Below are 15,544 nucleotides of genomic sequence, written 5' to 3'. Positions count from 1 at the left end.
TATATATATATGTGAGTAACTTATTAATGAAATACTTTTCAATTTCTCTTTTTTCGCATTTGTTAAAAGGAGCAGTTTGAAAATGCAACATTTTCCAATTTATCTTTATAATAACAGCTTATTATTAATTTTATTATATAATTATTGCTAGTTAATATTATGATATATTTTTAAATGTTGACTTCTTTTAAATGAATGTTGGTTATTGCTGTGTAGACATACGAAATTATGATATACGTGGTTTGGTGTAATATGATCTGTACAATGTTTCGTGCATTTAAATACGAATAATAAAATATATTATTTTTACCTTGATATTTCTGTATAATTTCACATAGCAATAGATGCTAGTATGTCGTTATTTTCTACGATTTTGTACTTGGGTAACCTACTGCCAAGTTACCTTACATATTCACTAAAATGCAGTGTTTTGTTATGGAAAAAAAAGTGCTATGTACTATAAAATATAAATTAAAATAGCAACCAATACCATTACAACAAATTTCTTTATTTAATATTACACTTGGATTACGAAAATAACGGAATAATCATTAAATTGTTACATAAGAGTATTCCTGATAAAGTTTAAGTACGCGAATGATGTCTTTAAAATCTGCAAAGACGAAGTTAGATTTAGTCACCGATAGATTAAACGGTTGATTTGTGTAAATTTTGAACAGGTAAAACATGAAGGAAATATTTGTAAAAACCTACATTTCCGAAAGTAGGCAAGGATAAAAGAAACATTCTGCCAGCGCTAATTTTCACCGGACTACTCGACATAGCGATGATCAACATAAGATCTTGAACTGTTTTGACTGGTAAGCGGTACCAGTCAATCATATAGCAAGATATTCCGATGTTAGTACTCTGTAGTGTAAATGACGAATAATAAACGAAATTGATTAATACATTTTCGTACATTGATTACTTTACTATATTGAAAAGAGTTGAGTATTACGAAATACCTTTTCTAGCAGAAGATTGCCAATGTAGCATAACAAGAACATATTGAACGTCAAGGATACAAGTAGCATCGAGTATGTTGCCAAACCAATTTTATTATTCTGTTGCCAATCCTATTAAAAACATAAAAATACCATAAATTTCTAGAAATACAAACCAGCAACAACAAGAACGTACCGTTATACAATAGTATTCGAGCAAGCATATTACAAACGTGGAACCAACGAATTCGAAAAAGCACACTTCCTGCAGAACCGACTCAATCATCGCAGAAAATCTACAATAGTACGCGATATGTGTTTGGTCAGTATTAAACAATGTTTTATTTTACCTTCGTACTTTAAAATTTTTATGTGATGTTCTACGATTTCTATCAATCGAGTGCTTGGATTAGAATTTTTCTTGGCGAATTTTCCGTCGGCCAGATCATTTAACTGAGATATAACGACATCAAGCTGTCCACAGGCGTGTGTTGCAAAAAGAGCAGCCAAAGCACAACACCCAACTGTTACAGAGTTGAACACAAATGTGCACATGCATTGGAGAACGTACACGATTTCGTAGACAGGGCTTTTTTGAGCATCGAAAAATCCACTATACGTAGGGTACACTAACACCCTGATTGTACGATTATTTTCCTTCAGGCTCATTCCCATTGCATACTGCATGATCGTAACGTAGCACACGAGTGCGGTATACATGAACGCAGCACTGTATATGGTGAGATCTCGTCCGATCTTTCCGTATTTTAGCATCAACAGGCGATTTCTTGGGAATTCTACCTGCCAAATGATTATTGCACAAATGATTTTTGTACAAACAATATTTTAAGTGTGTAGTTCAGGGGAGAAGTGGTGTAAGTGATAAAATTTTGATTTGTGCAAACTAGGAGTAAAGATACATTTTAATACAGAAACCAGTATGTTTCCAAATAGTAAAATACTTTACCAAAAATGCAGTGACTACAAAAAATATTCTGCACATCGCTTTATTTACTATAATATTCTATTTACATATTAGTTAATTATGTCCAAGTATATTAAATTTCGTATCATAGAGTACTACGTATTTCATGTGACAACATAAATTTGATACTGTGAAAATGAAATATACATACAAAATCCGATAAGAAGCTCTTCGTAATACACGCGTATAATTTATAATATAATATAACGTAAGTAAAGCTTTATGTAAATATTGTTCGTAGTCATTGTCCTTATAAGGACAGAGAGTTAATAACATATTTTCTAAATAAATTTATTAACTAGGTATTGTTTCTTTCTATAGATATTTGTCTTTTATTTTAATACAAAATGCACTTATATTGCTGGTCATGAGTATTAGTAAACTTACTTTGTGTATGAAAGGAGCCCTATATTTCGTGCAAATTATATACCTCCCATGCTATTTTTATTTTACAGTTATTTCATAAATTTGTGTTTTGCAATTTTATATTTTATAGACCCTATTTTACTCACACCGTATGTTTCTTATGGGACATATTAATGTGAACCATTAAATATGGTAAAATTTGTTAGAATTTTTTAACAAGTATGTAACAAAAGGGTATCCTAATAACCGTAACCAATACAATTTTTCACTTTTCCACTAAACATTTCACATACATTAGTTTGACTGACCTGCTTCCAATCTGTCTGTATCTGCTCGATGCAGTATTCAATGTTTGGTTTGCGCAGTATCAGAGCCCAATACTTCATCAGGTTGGTTGAAGAATAGCAAGCCAATCCTAAGAGCCTTAGTCTTAGTAAAGGATCCTTTTCTTCCAATATAATATATAGCACACACTGCACTACGCTGAAGAACGACACGAAATTACTGAGTCCAATCACAATTTTTGGTACAAATTTACCGATGCCTTCTAGCACAGCGGGCCACATCCCGATGGAATTTAGAACCCATTTATTGTGTTTCGTCACGTAAATGATATCTTCCTCGTATTTTGGATTCCGCGGTTGATCGGCTTGATATCGAACGGAGAGGTGCATATTCGTGGCCAGGTGGAAAACGACTGTTTACGATAGTTCAGGTGCATCGATTGTAAGGGCATTGAGCTTGCGCTCATGATATCGCGTGCGTGCATTTCTTTTAGTACTTCAAAATCGATTATTACTCATGAATGTAGAGAACGTCTGCAATTGTGGAAATGGATGGTAGCGTTACCAGCTATAGAATCTTACTTTCTGTCTAGACATAAGTGGAACAGTTTAGACTATAAGTGCACGACGATTAGTAGTTGCTAGTGTTATGAAAACACAATGTCATGTGCGTGATATGTATGTTCATGTAAAATAACAATATATACATGTGAGTAATTTATTAATGAAATACCATACAATTCGTTTACTTTCTCTCTTTTTAGAGAAAGTAGTTTGAAAAAAGTAACATATATTTTGTAATTTCTTTGTACCATAATACCTCACTATTAATTTAATTATCTAATCACTGCTAGTTAATTTTGCGCGATATTATTAAATATTGGTTTTTTTACATGAAAATAGGCTGTGACTGATTGTGTTTTGTGGACATAGTAAATTACTGTGTCTGTGGTTTGTTGTCATACAATGTTTATGTGGCATCGTGTAATTAAATACGATTAATAAAATATGTTGTCTTTACCTTGGTAATTTTTTATGATTTCATACATTAGTACGATTTAGTATATCGTCATTTTCTATAATCTCCTGCTTGGTCAATCTATCGTCAAAATCACTGTATGTTTATCATAATGTTATTTATCGTTACCGAAGTTAATAATAATGTATACTCTATAATGTACATTTAGGTAGCAACAAACATTTTTACAATATATTTCTTTATTTACTATTCCATAAGTGAATATACGAAAATAACGGAATAATTATTAAATCATTACATAGTGGCATTCCGAACGAAGTTTAAGTACGCGAATGATGTCTTTAGAATCTGCAAAGACGAAGTTAGATTTAGTCACCGGTAGATTAAACGGTTGATTTGTGTAAATTTTGAACAGGCAAAACATGAAGGAAATATTTGTAAAAACCTACATTTCCGAAAGTAGGCAAGGATAAAAGAAATATTCTGCCGGCGCTAATTTTCACTGGAGTGTTCGACATAGCGATGATCAACATAAGATCTTGAACTGTTTTAGGTGGTAAGCGGTACCAGTCAATCATATAGCAAGATATTCCGATGTCAGAACTCTGTAATGTAAGTGCCGAATGTCAAACGAAACTGATTAATCCATTTCCATACATTGATTACTTGACCATATTGGAAAGGGTTGAGTATTACAAAATACCTTTTCAAGTAGAAGATTACCAATGTAGCATAACAAGAACATATTGAACGTCAAGGATACCAGTAGCATCGAGTATGTTGCCACACCAATTTTATTATTGCTTTGCCAATCCTACTGAAAACATAAAAATACCATATACTTCTATAAACTCAAATTAGCAGAAACAAGGACGTACCGTTAGACAATAATATTCGAGGAAGCATACTACCAACGTGGTACCAACGAATTCGAAAAAGCACACTTCCTGCAGAACCGTCTCAATCATAGTAGAAAATCTATAACATTAGGCGATATGTTTCCTGATACTTTCATGCAACTTTTTATTTCACCTACGTACTTTAAAATTTTTATATGATGTTTTACGATTTCCGTCAGTCGAGTGTTCGGACTAGAATTTTTCTCGGCGAATTTTCCATCGACCAGGTCATCTAATTGAGACATAACGATATCAATCTGTCCACAGGCGTGTGTTGCAAAAAGCGCAGCCAATCCACAACACGAAACTGTCACGGAGTTGAACAAAAGTGTGCACAAGCATTGGAGAACGTACACGATTTCGTAGATGGGACTTTTTTGGACGTCGAGCAATCCACTATAGGTAGGGTACACTAGCACTCTGGTTGTACGATTATTTTCCTTCAGCATTGATCCCAATGCATATTGCATGATTGTAATGTACAACATTTCAGAGCCATACATGAACACGGCACTGTATATGGTCAGATCTCGTCCCATCTTTCCGTATTTTAACATCAGTATGCGATTTCTTTGGAAATCTACCTGTCAAATGATTTCATGTTTTTCACAAACGTTCCTCATACTAAATCACATTTATATGTAAGTCAGAGTGTAGTTCAGGGGATAAGTGGTACAAGTGATAAAATTTGATTTTAGGGAAACTGGGTGTAATCTTTCATTTTAATACAGAAACCTACAAAAGCCTTCTGTGCTTCTGACATAGATATACTTGACTGACTCACTTGCTTCCAATCTATCTGCACCTGTTCGATACAGTATTCGATATTCGATTTGCGCGCTATCAGAGCCCAATACTTCATCAGATTGGTTGAAGCAAAACAAATCAGGCCTAAGAATCTCACTTTTAATGTAGGGTTCTTTTCTTCCAGTACAATGTGTAGTATAAATTGCAGTACGTTCAAAGACGATACGAAATTACTCAGACCTATTATAATTTTTGGTACAAACTTTCCGATTCCTTTTACTACAGTGGGCCACATGCCGATGGTACTCAGAACCCATTTGTTGTGTTTCGTCACGTAAACGATGTCTTCCTCGTAGTTTGTATTCCGTGGTTGTCGAACGGAAAGATGCATATTCGCGGGCGGATCGAAAACGACTGTTTACCACAGTTCAAGTGTATTGATTGTATGTCGCTGAGCTTACGCTCGTGATATTGCGTGCGTGCATCTGCAACTCTACTATTATTTGCAGCTACACTTGGAAATCGATCAATATGACTGAAAAAAGGCGCGTCTGGAACTATAGCATGGAATATTTACAACAACTAGTAGCCAGTTCCGCAAGGTAAACAGAGGAGATGGAAAGCTGCAATTACGCATAAGTGTTCGAAAGTTTGGTATTACTGTTTTCAAAACGATATACGACTGTAAGCTGTATAGTTGTGATTTTGTATTGAAGGAGATGTATTTTTATAATACATGTAAGTGAAATATGTTATGAAATTTTAAATGTCGTAACATTAGTATATTCCGGACATTTCTGTCTTTTTACTATAAAAAATCACTGAAAAATTATATTTTTTGTTCGTTTTAAAAGGAAAAGAATGTGATGACTGCATTTTGACGCATGAAATAGCGATAAATAAGTGCAAGTTGCGAAATTTTATCAACTGCTAATAGAAATGTTTCAGATATATATATTTTCTCTCACTGATTTTAATACTGAACAAATTTGAAACTATTCGAATTTAGATTGATTATCTGCTATGATTAATTTTGATACCTGCATTTTAGATTTAATAAGTGATATCTGAAAAAATAATTTTTCAATAGTAGTATAATACAATTGTATGATTACGATAGTGAAAGATATGTGTTCTTACCAATCTGCCACTGTTTGAAGTAAATTCAAATAAACTAATGACGTTTTTGCTACCTGGAAATTTTTAAGTGCAGAAGTTTATCATTCTATTTTATTTAAATTATTCGATTCGGTATACAGTGAAATTGTTTACAAATCAGAAACTTACGGAGCTAAAAGTGTTCAGAGATAATTCAATTATTTTTCCAGCAGTTAGTTTTGGCGGATACTGAGATATAGAGATCAGTAGAATGAGATCGTAAGCTTCTTTAGCTGGCAAGTTATACCAGTCGATTTCATAAGAAGCTGTACCAATTTCGCTACACTAATTATGATCATTAAGAATATCTAATGAAATAAAAAATATATAAAAGAGAAATTTGTACCTGCTCAGAAAGTAGTTCACCTATGTAGCAAAATATAAATATATTAAATGTAAAGGAAGTCAACAGAGTAATATAAGTGAATGTAACGATTAGATCAGTGCTTGCCCATTCCTAAAATACATTTATCACAATTATGTTCACTTACAATCTGTCTTTAACATAAAGAAACATATACTAATTCAATCGCTTACCATCAAACAGTAATATTCGAGCATACACATATTCATCGTGCACTCTACGATCTCCGTCAAGCAAATCTGGTATAAGGCATCTTCGATATTTTTCGAAAATCTGAAATTTCCAAAAAAGAAGATATATGTGTATGTAAAATATTCAAATATCTGTATGAATACATTTGAGAAGAAAAGTAAGTGGTCAATTGGGATAGCGGTCAGTGAAGCAGAATCGAACTGGTATTAATGTTATTGTGTTTCATTTATTGTATATCCTTATTATATATCCTTACATTACATAGATAATTTAGTAAAAAAATGAAATTAATATTTATATTATTGTGTAGGTGTTCCGTATTTAGCGAAACTTTATAACAATTTTCACCACCAATCCACTTATTTTTGTTCCCAACAGTATGTACGAAAGATGTAGGAAAATACGTACAGATTCTTATCGTGTTAAAATTCATTCGTATCAAAAGAGAAGTCTTGTCGATTAATAAATTCGATATGCATTACCTTAAAGTTTCTACGTGATCGCGCACAATAACAGCAAAAAGATCACGATCCTTGCTCTCCACCAAATTCTGCAACCTTACAATCTGTATTTGAATCTGGCCACAAACATGAGTAACAAACACTGCAGCCAAACCATATGCAACCGTGGTGATGCTATACATAATCATAGCAGCGAAACAGTGGAGAAAGAACACGATTTCATAGGTAGGACTAGATTGCGTATCAAAAAACGGATCGTAACCGATATAGGTCAATGGTCTAACTGTATAATTCTCTCTAGTCTTATCTGTGGACAAGAATTGTGCCACCGTGTGATAGGACATTCCACCTGTATATATAAAAACGGCGCACATGGTGATAAGCTTTCTGCTAATGCCCGCGTATTTTAACATAATCGCTCGATGACTCGGATCCTGCACTCTCTTCCAGTCATTTTTGAGCTGTCGGATGCACCTCTGCAGGAAGGCTCCTTTTAGGGCAAGGTAACTGTACTTAACTGTGGCAAATACACAGAAGCCAACTGGACCGAGCATTTTCACCTTCATGTAAAGATTTTTCTCTACGAAGAAGAAGTGATGGCCAGATGGCAAGATGATGAAGAATATACTGCAGAAGCATATGATCATCACGACGACTGAGAGGAGCTGTTCCAGTCTGCTCGTGTGATTGTTAACGAGGGGCCACATTCCAATCAGCTTCAACAGCCATTGACACATCTGCAGCGTGTAATGTATGTCGTCCTGGTAATGGTTGTTTTTTAGTTGATCGTCACCTATGGTGTATGATCGATCATACATACTGGCAGCTCTAGTGCACACTGTCGACTGGCCGATAGGATAGAAACTTTCAACACGATATTGTCAGAACGCAAGCGCGCGCTTCTCCGTTTCGATGAACTTCTCCACATGCTTCGTGAATGAGGGGGCTTCGTAGGGGAAACTTTCTTCGGTGATTATAAAGCATGCAAGTTTTTTCATCTTTTACAGGTTCTGTATTCGCATGTTGGAGAAGAGGTTTAGTGGAGTTACAGTGCAAAGAAATCGTGCATTCAGCTAATAAACGTGTGTGGTGTTCTACTTTTAACATTTTGCTGTAAGGGATGAAATACTTTATTGTGATTTCAATATGATGAGATGTGAAGTATGAACTAATATGTTTATGTCAAATACATATATTATGCTATTGCATGTCAATGTGTATTGTATTTTATGTTGGATATACATTTTATTCTATCGATGTTTTAAATTGTAATAATTTTTATATATGTATCTATTTGTTATTTTAACTTCCATTTGAGATCGTTAAGTGATCATAATTATACAAAGGATCTTTACCGGGCAACTGATACCAGTTCGTCATGTAAACCATGTCACCAACTTTCTGGTACTGTCAGCAATATAAATTGTTTGGTGAAACCATGCTGATGTCTTCTAGCACGGTGGGTTACATCTCGATGGTACTCAGATTTTGTTTGTTGTGTATCGTTACGTTATCGATTTCTTTCTCATAATTTAGATTTCGCGGATGATCTTTCTGACATCGGTCCCAGAGGTGCATATTTGTAAACGAATCAAATGCAGCTATTTACAAATTCAAGTGCATTGATTGTGAGGTTGTTAAGTTTGAGCTCGTGATGCCTTGTGCGTACATCTGAAAATATATTACTATTCGCAACTTGCAAATCGATGCATACTGCTTAAAAAACGAGCGTCTGATATTATATGTTATATATACAGCTAGAAACCAGTTTTGTAAGGCAAACAGAAGAGATCGAAAGCTGGTATCATGCATAAGTTCTCGACGATTAGGTGTTACTGCTTTTCAAATGGTATACGACTGTAAGCTATACAGTTGTTATGAAGAGATACACTTTGTATTGAAAAAAATTGCACTTTTAATACTGGACAAATTTGGAACTATTCCTATTTAGATTGATCATCTACTACAATTAATTCTGATACCTGAATTTCACATTTCGAAGAGGTTTCATCTGCGAAAATAATTTTTTAATAATATGATGATATGATTTTACGATTCTGATAGTAAAAGATAAGTGTTCTTACCAATCTGCAACTGTTTGAAGTAAATTCAAATAAACTAATGACGTTTTTGCTACCTGGAAATTTTTAAGTGCAGAAGTTTATCATTATATTTCATTTAAATTATTCGATTCGGTATACTGTGAAATTGTTTACAAACCAGAAACTTACGGAGCTAAAAGTGTTCAGAGATAATTCAATTATTTTTCCGGCAGTTAGTTTTGGTGGATATTGAGATATAGAGATCAGTAGAATTAGGTCGTAAGCTTCTTTAGCTGGCAAGTTATACCAGTCGATTTCATAGGAAACTGTACCAATTTCACTACACTAATTATGATCATTGGGAATGTTTAATGAGATGAAGAGAATACGCGAGTAAACAAAATTGTCTTGCAACTACCTGCTCAGAAAGAAGTTCACCTATGTAGCAAAATATAAATATATTAAATGTGAAGGAAATCAACAGAGTCATATAAGTCAATGTAGCGATTAGATCACTGTTTGCCCATTCCTAAAAGACATTTATCAAAATTTCAATTTCTTAAAATGTATCTTCAACGTAAATAAATATATATTAATTGAGTTGCTTACCACCAAGCAGTAATATTCGAGCATACACATATTTATCGTGCATTCTACGATCTCTGTCAAGCAAATCTGGTACAAAGCATCTTCGATATTTTTAGAAAATCTGAAATTTCGATGTATTTACTTTTCTATATAAAATCCCGTCTATAACATAAGAAATATTTGAACATGTATATGAATACAGTTGAGCAGGAAACTAAATAGCCAATTAGAATAACCAAGAATAGTAATCAGCACGAAGTTTAATCATACTGGTGTTAGTCTTATATCGAGTTTCATTTATTCTACGTATACTTATATTATATAGACTATTTCGTAAATAAATGAAATTAATATTTATATTATTGTTAAGTAAGTCATATTTAACGAAACTCCTTTGATATTAATTTGCGCTACCTGTTTATTTATTTGTCTGTATGGTATATAATGGTATAATATATGGTATGGTATATAATCTGTAGTAAAAAGCTCACACATTCTTATAACAGTGAAAATATCATCAATTGATAAATTCGATATTCGTTACCTTAAAATTTTCAATGTTTCCGCGTGATCGTGCACAATCACACTAAAGAGATCACGATCCTTGCTCTCCACCAAATTCTGCAATCTTGCTATTTGTATTTGAATCTGGCCACAAACGTGAGTAACAAACACTGCAGCCAAACCATATGCAACCGTGGTGATGCTATACATAATCATAGCAGCGAAGCAGTGAAGAAGGAACACGATTTCATACGTAGGGCTGGACTGCGTATCAAAAAACGGATCGTAACCGATATACGCCAATGGTCTAACTGTGTAATTTTCTCTAGTCCTCTCCTTGGACAAGAATTGCGCCACCGTGTGATAGGACATTCCACCTGTATATATAAAAACAGCGCACACGGTGATAAGCTTTCTGCTGACGCCCGCGTATTTTAACATGATCGCCCGATGACTCGGATCTTGCACTCTCTTCCAGTCATTTCTGAGCTGTCGGATGCAGCTCTGCAGGAAGGCTCCTTTTAGGGCAAGGTAACTGTACTTAATTGTTGCAAATACACAGAAACTAACCGGACCGAGCATTTTCATACTCGGATCCTCCACTCTCTTCCAGTCATTTTTGAGCTGTCGGATGCACCTCTGTAGGAAGGCTCCTTTTCGGGCGAGGTAACTGTACTTAACTGTTGCAAATACACAGAAGCTAACCGGACCGAGCATTTTCATCTTCATATATAAATTTTTCTCTACGAAGAAGAAATGATGACCAGATGGCAAGATGATGAAGAATATGCTGGAGTAGCACGTGATCATGAGTACGATTGAGAGGAGCTGTTCGAGTCTGCTAGTATGATTGTTAAGGAGAGGCCATATTCCAATCAGCTTCAACAGCCATTGACACATCTGCAGCGTGTATTGTATGTCGTTCTGGTAATGGTTGTTTTTTAGTTGATCGTCACCTATGGTGTATGATCGATCATACATACTGGCAGCTCTAGCGCACACTGTCGACTGGCCGATAGGATAGAAACTTTCAACACGATATTGTCAGAACGCAAGCGCGCGCTTCTCCGTTTCGATGAACTTCTCCACATACTTCGTGAATGAGGGAGCTTCGTAGGGGAAACTTTTTTCGCTGATTATTAAGCATGCAAGTTTTTTCATCTTTTACAGGTTCTGTATTCGCATGTTGGAGGAGAGGTTTAATGGAGTTACTGTGCAGAGTAATCATGCGATCGGAGAATAAGCGTATGTTGTGTACCACTTATTTAATTTTACTATAAGTGGCGATATATCTTATTGTGGTTTTTAAATGGCTGTGAAGAATTAATATTTCTGTGTCAAATATATATATCGTTTTATTGCGTGCCAGTGTGTATTATATTTTATATTGCATATACATTTTATTCTATCGATGTTTTAAATTGTAATAATTTTTATATATGTATCTATTTAATAGTCTTTAGACTGTTTTGTGTAATGGACTTCTGCTTTGTTTTAGAAAAATTATGTTGTACCTGTTGTAATGCGAGAGGTTGTTCATATGAAATTTTACTCTATTGCGTCGAGCTGCAACTTACAGCGATTGAGTCTCTAAAGCTTAAGGGTAGTTTGGAAGAGACCAGATACTAGGTAGAAGAAATGAGTGTTCACTTAATGAAGTTCTATTACTAGGCAAGTTATTGGGCTTAGTTAGAGAGGGCAGACAGAAAAAGCAATTGATTAGTGCACGTTTCATAGAAAGAGGAAGTCCAGTTGCGACATACAAGTCACATCAGAGCAGCGACAGGTGATCGCATGCGAAGTTCGAGTGTCCGACTAAAGGTTTGCAGGCAAGGAAATAATAAAGCGCGCAGAGTTTAAAGAAAAGAAAATAGTATACTAATACCACGCAATTTTGCATCGTTGTGTTGTCTTTTGTTGTACAGAAGCAGCTGTCGTTTCCTTAAACTACTTCTGAAGACTGGAAGGCTTTACAATTGTCTTGAAGCGCTGTGACAGTATCCTTTTATGTTAATAGCGGCTATAGAATTTTATTATACATCTTATGGATTATAAAAAAGACGAAGATATTTTGGAGGAAATATTTTTCAGAAATTTACATGTCCGGAAATGTAAGATTAAAATCTCTTTTTTAATGGATTATAAAAAGGAGAAAAATGTAAGTATGGGAAAAAGAAAGAACGGAAGTTAGAATTCCTGTTGCGTATCCTTTCTAAAATACAATCACTAATTCAGTTTTTAATTTCACGTTTCAAATTTTCAAACGTTTATCATATAATTTAGTCCGTTGTATATTTTAGAGTCTAACACTAAAATAATTCAAATTATTTCAATAATAAATTGGAGACTTCACTCAGAATATTAAATAAATTATGTAAATTTCAGGTACAGCTTCAGCATCCCATTTGGGACAGAATGTCTGGAAAAGTAAGTACTCAGCAATAGACTAACATTATTTCATGGTAGTATTGTCAAAAATCATACATATCATTACTAGTCTGTAACTGTTTGAAGTAGATTCAGATAAACCAGCGACGTTTTTGCTACCTGGAAATAGCAAAGTACAAAATTTTGATTTAATTGTGTCATAATATTAAAATTATTTAAAAAATAAGAACTTACGGAGCTAAAAGTATTCAGAGACAATTCAATAATTTTACCGGCCGTTAGCTTCGGTGGATATTGCGATATAGAGATCAGTAGAATTAGGTCGTAAGCTCTCTTAGCTGGCAGCTGATACCATTCGATTTCATAGGAAGTTGTACCAATTTGGCTACACTAATTACGATCATTGAGAACGCTTAATAATATAGAAAATGTGTAAATAAGCGAAATTCCTGTTTAACTACCTGTTCAGTGAGAAGTTCGCCTATGTAGCAAAATATAAATATATTAAATGTGAAGGAGGTCAACAGAGTCATATAAGTCAATGTAGCGATTAGATCACTGTTTGCCCATTCCTAAAAAGCATTTAACATAATGAAACTTTCTTGCAATTAATCATTAAAATACATAAAGACATATCAGTTCAATTGCTTGCCATTAAGCAGTAATATTCCAGTATACACATGCAAATCGTGCACTCTACGATTTCTGTTAAGCATATCTGATACAAAGCATCTTCGATGTTCTTTGAAAATCTGAAATTTTCATACATTTACTTCTTTATATAAGATTCTTTTCGTAATATAAAAGATTTCGTTATACATTAGAATACAGTCGGGAAGGGGTTAAGTGTACAGGCGGAGTAGATATCAATGAAGTTTAACCGAATTAGTATTAGTAGTGTATTGAATTACATTTTATTTATTATATGTATAGCATTATAATATATAGATTATTTATTAAATAATTGAAATTAATATTTACATTTTTTTTGCAAACAGGTCGTATTTAACGAAACTTTATTGATATCACCTTGCACTACCTATTCATTTATTTTTGTCACCGACTGTACGATATATAAATTGTATGAAAAGTGCATAAACTCTTATCATGTTGGAGATCTTATCAATTAACAATTTTGATATTCGTTACCTTAATGTTTCCGCGTGATCGTGCACAATCACACTAAAGAGATCACGATCCTTGCTCTCCACCAAATTCTGCAATCTTGCTATTTGTATTTGAATCTGGCCACAAACGTGAGTAACAAACACTGCAGCCAAACCATATGCAACCGTGGTGATGCTATACATAATCATAGCAGCGAAGCAGTGAAGAAAGAACACGATTTCATACGTAGGACTGGATTGCGTATCAAAAAACGGGTCGTAACCGATATACGCCAATGGTCTAACTGTGTAATTTTCTCTAGTCCTCTCCTTGGACAAGAATTGCGCCACCGTGTGATAGGACATTCCACCTGTATATATAAAAACAGCGCACATGGTGATAAGCTTTCTGCTAATGCCCGCGTATTTTAACATAATCGCCCGATGACTCGGATCCTCCACTCTCTTCCAGTCATTTTTGAGCTGTCGGATGCACCTCTGTAGGAAGGCTCCTTTTCGGGCGAGGTAACTGTACTTAACTGTTGCAAATACACAGAAGCTAACCGGACCGAGCATTTTCATCTTCATATATAAATTTTTCTCTACGAAGAAGAAATGATGACCAGATGGCAAGATGATGAAGAATATGCTGGAGTAGCACGTGATCATGAGTACGATTGAGAGGAGCTGTTCGAGTCTGCTAGTATGATTGTTAAGGAGAGGCCATATTCCAATCAGCTTCAACAGCCATTGACACATCTGCAGCGTGTAATTTATGTCGTTTTGGTAATGGTTATTTTTTAGTTGATCGTCACCTATAGTGTATGATCGATCATACATACTGGCAGCTCTAGTGCACACTGTCGACTGGCCGATAGGATAGAAACTTTCAACACGATACTGTCAGAACGCAAGCGCGCGCTTCTCCGTTTCGATGAACTTCTCCACATGCTTCGTGAATGAGGGGGCTTCGTAGGGGAAACTTTCTTCGGTGATTATTAAGCATGCAAGTTTTTTCATCTTTTATAGGTTCTGTATTCGCATGTTGGAGGCGAACTGTGGTGCTTGAGTGTAGTTACAGAGCGCAGAAGTAGTGTGATCGAATAATAAGTTTGTTGTAGTCCACTTTTTAAATTTTGTTATAGGTGATGACATATCTTATTATGGTTCCTAAATGACGTATGATGTGAACTATGAATTAATATTTTTATGTTAGATATATATTTCAAATTATAATATATATATTGTACTACTGTATGTCAGAACGTATTATACTTTGTGTTGAATACACATATCACACTATCAGTGTTTTAAATTGTTGGAATCTTTATATATATATATATTTAACCAGTAGCGACATTTTCCAAGTTTGCCTGTCGAGGGTTTTGTGCAATGGATGTCTGCTTTGTTTGAAGAAAATTATATGGTAACTTTTTATGTTAGCAGCAGCTTTAGAATTTAATTATACGCGATGAGGTTTATGAAAAGGAACGGAGATGTTTTAGGGATATTTCCAGCAATACTATTTTATATG

General features: G+C 34.4%; 5 protein-coding genes across 6 annotated transcripts; all 5 read right to left on the bottom strand.

The window, feature by feature from the left end:
- Window positions 1-491: 491 nt before the first annotated feature.
- LOC105680812 (odorant receptor Or2-like) lies at window positions 492-3,110 on the bottom strand. 2 transcript variants are annotated; one of them, XM_012385973.3, is made up of 6 exons: window positions 2,607-2,987; window positions 1,306-1,748; window positions 1,144-1,243; window positions 969-1,079; window positions 715-870; window positions 492-613 (listed from the first exon to the last, which is right to left on the bottom strand). In XM_012385973.3, the coding sequence occupies exons 1-6, from the start codon at window positions 2,970-2,972 to the stop codon at window positions 560-562; spliced, it is 1,230 nt and encodes a 409-aa protein (XP_012241396.1). In that variant the 5' UTR covers window positions 2,973-2,987; the 3' UTR covers window positions 492-559. The 2 variants fall into 2 exon arrangements, with proteins under 2 accessions (XP_012241396.1, XP_024223598.1); XM_024367830.2 differs by having other exon boundaries at window positions 529-870; window positions 2,607-3,110.
- A 795-nt stretch (window positions 3,111-3,905) lies between these two features.
- LOC100745981 lies at window positions 3,906-5,598 on the bottom strand. The gene is made up of 5 exons (XM_024367833.2): window positions 5,245-5,598; window positions 4,602-5,044; window positions 4,440-4,539; window positions 4,265-4,375; window positions 3,906-4,166 (listed from the first exon to the last, which is right to left on the bottom strand). The coding sequence occupies exons 1-5, from the start codon at window positions 5,596-5,598 to the stop codon at window positions 3,945-3,947; spliced, it is 1,230 nt and encodes a 409-aa protein (XP_024223601.1). The 3' UTR covers window positions 3,906-3,944.
- On the bottom strand, window positions 5,595-8,213 carry LOC100742630. The gene is made up of 5 exons (XM_033320865.1): window positions 7,404-8,213; window positions 7,253-7,334; window positions 6,903-7,052; window positions 6,712-6,822; window positions 5,595-6,650 (listed from the first exon to the last, which is right to left on the bottom strand). The coding sequence occupies exons 1-5, from the start codon at window positions 8,198-8,200 to the stop codon at window positions 6,483-6,485; spliced, it is 1,308 nt and encodes a 435-aa protein (XP_033176756.1). The 5' UTR covers window positions 8,201-8,213; the 3' UTR covers window positions 5,595-6,482.
- A 973-nt stretch (window positions 8,214-9,186) lies between these two features.
- Window positions 9,187-11,497, bottom strand: LOC105680810 (odorant receptor 4-like). Its single transcript, XM_024367836.2, has 5 exons — window positions 10,557-11,497; window positions 10,034-10,133; window positions 9,843-9,953; window positions 9,614-9,769; window positions 9,187-9,519 (listed from the first exon to the last, which is right to left on the bottom strand). Exons 1-5 carry the CDS (start codon window positions 11,495-11,497, stop codon window positions 9,463-9,465), a joined length of 1,365 nt encoding a protein of 454 aa, XP_024223604.1. The 3' UTR covers window positions 9,187-9,462.
- Window positions 11,498-13,009: 1,512 nt separating this feature from the next.
- On the bottom strand, window positions 13,010-14,850 carry LOC100746221 (odorant receptor Or2-like). Its single transcript, XM_003489736.3, has 5 exons — window positions 14,054-14,850; window positions 13,557-13,656; window positions 13,366-13,476; window positions 13,139-13,294; window positions 13,010-13,063 (listed from the first exon to the last, which is right to left on the bottom strand). The coding sequence occupies exons 1-5, from the start codon at window positions 14,848-14,850 to the stop codon at window positions 13,010-13,012; spliced, it is 1,218 nt and encodes a 405-aa protein (XP_003489784.1).
- Between the last annotated feature and the right edge of the window lie 694 nt (window positions 14,851-15,544).

This window comes from Bombus impatiens, unplaced genomic scaffold, assembly GCF_000188095.3.
Source record: "Bombus impatiens unplaced genomic scaffold, BIMP_2.2 scf_0362, whole genome shotgun sequence".
In the NCBI taxonomy this organism is placed as follows: domain Eukaryota; kingdom Metazoa; phylum Arthropoda; class Insecta; order Hymenoptera; family Apidae; genus Bombus; species Bombus impatiens.
The sequence above is the reverse complement of the archived record's forward strand: the minus strand, read 5'-3'. Positions and strand labels throughout refer to the sequence as shown.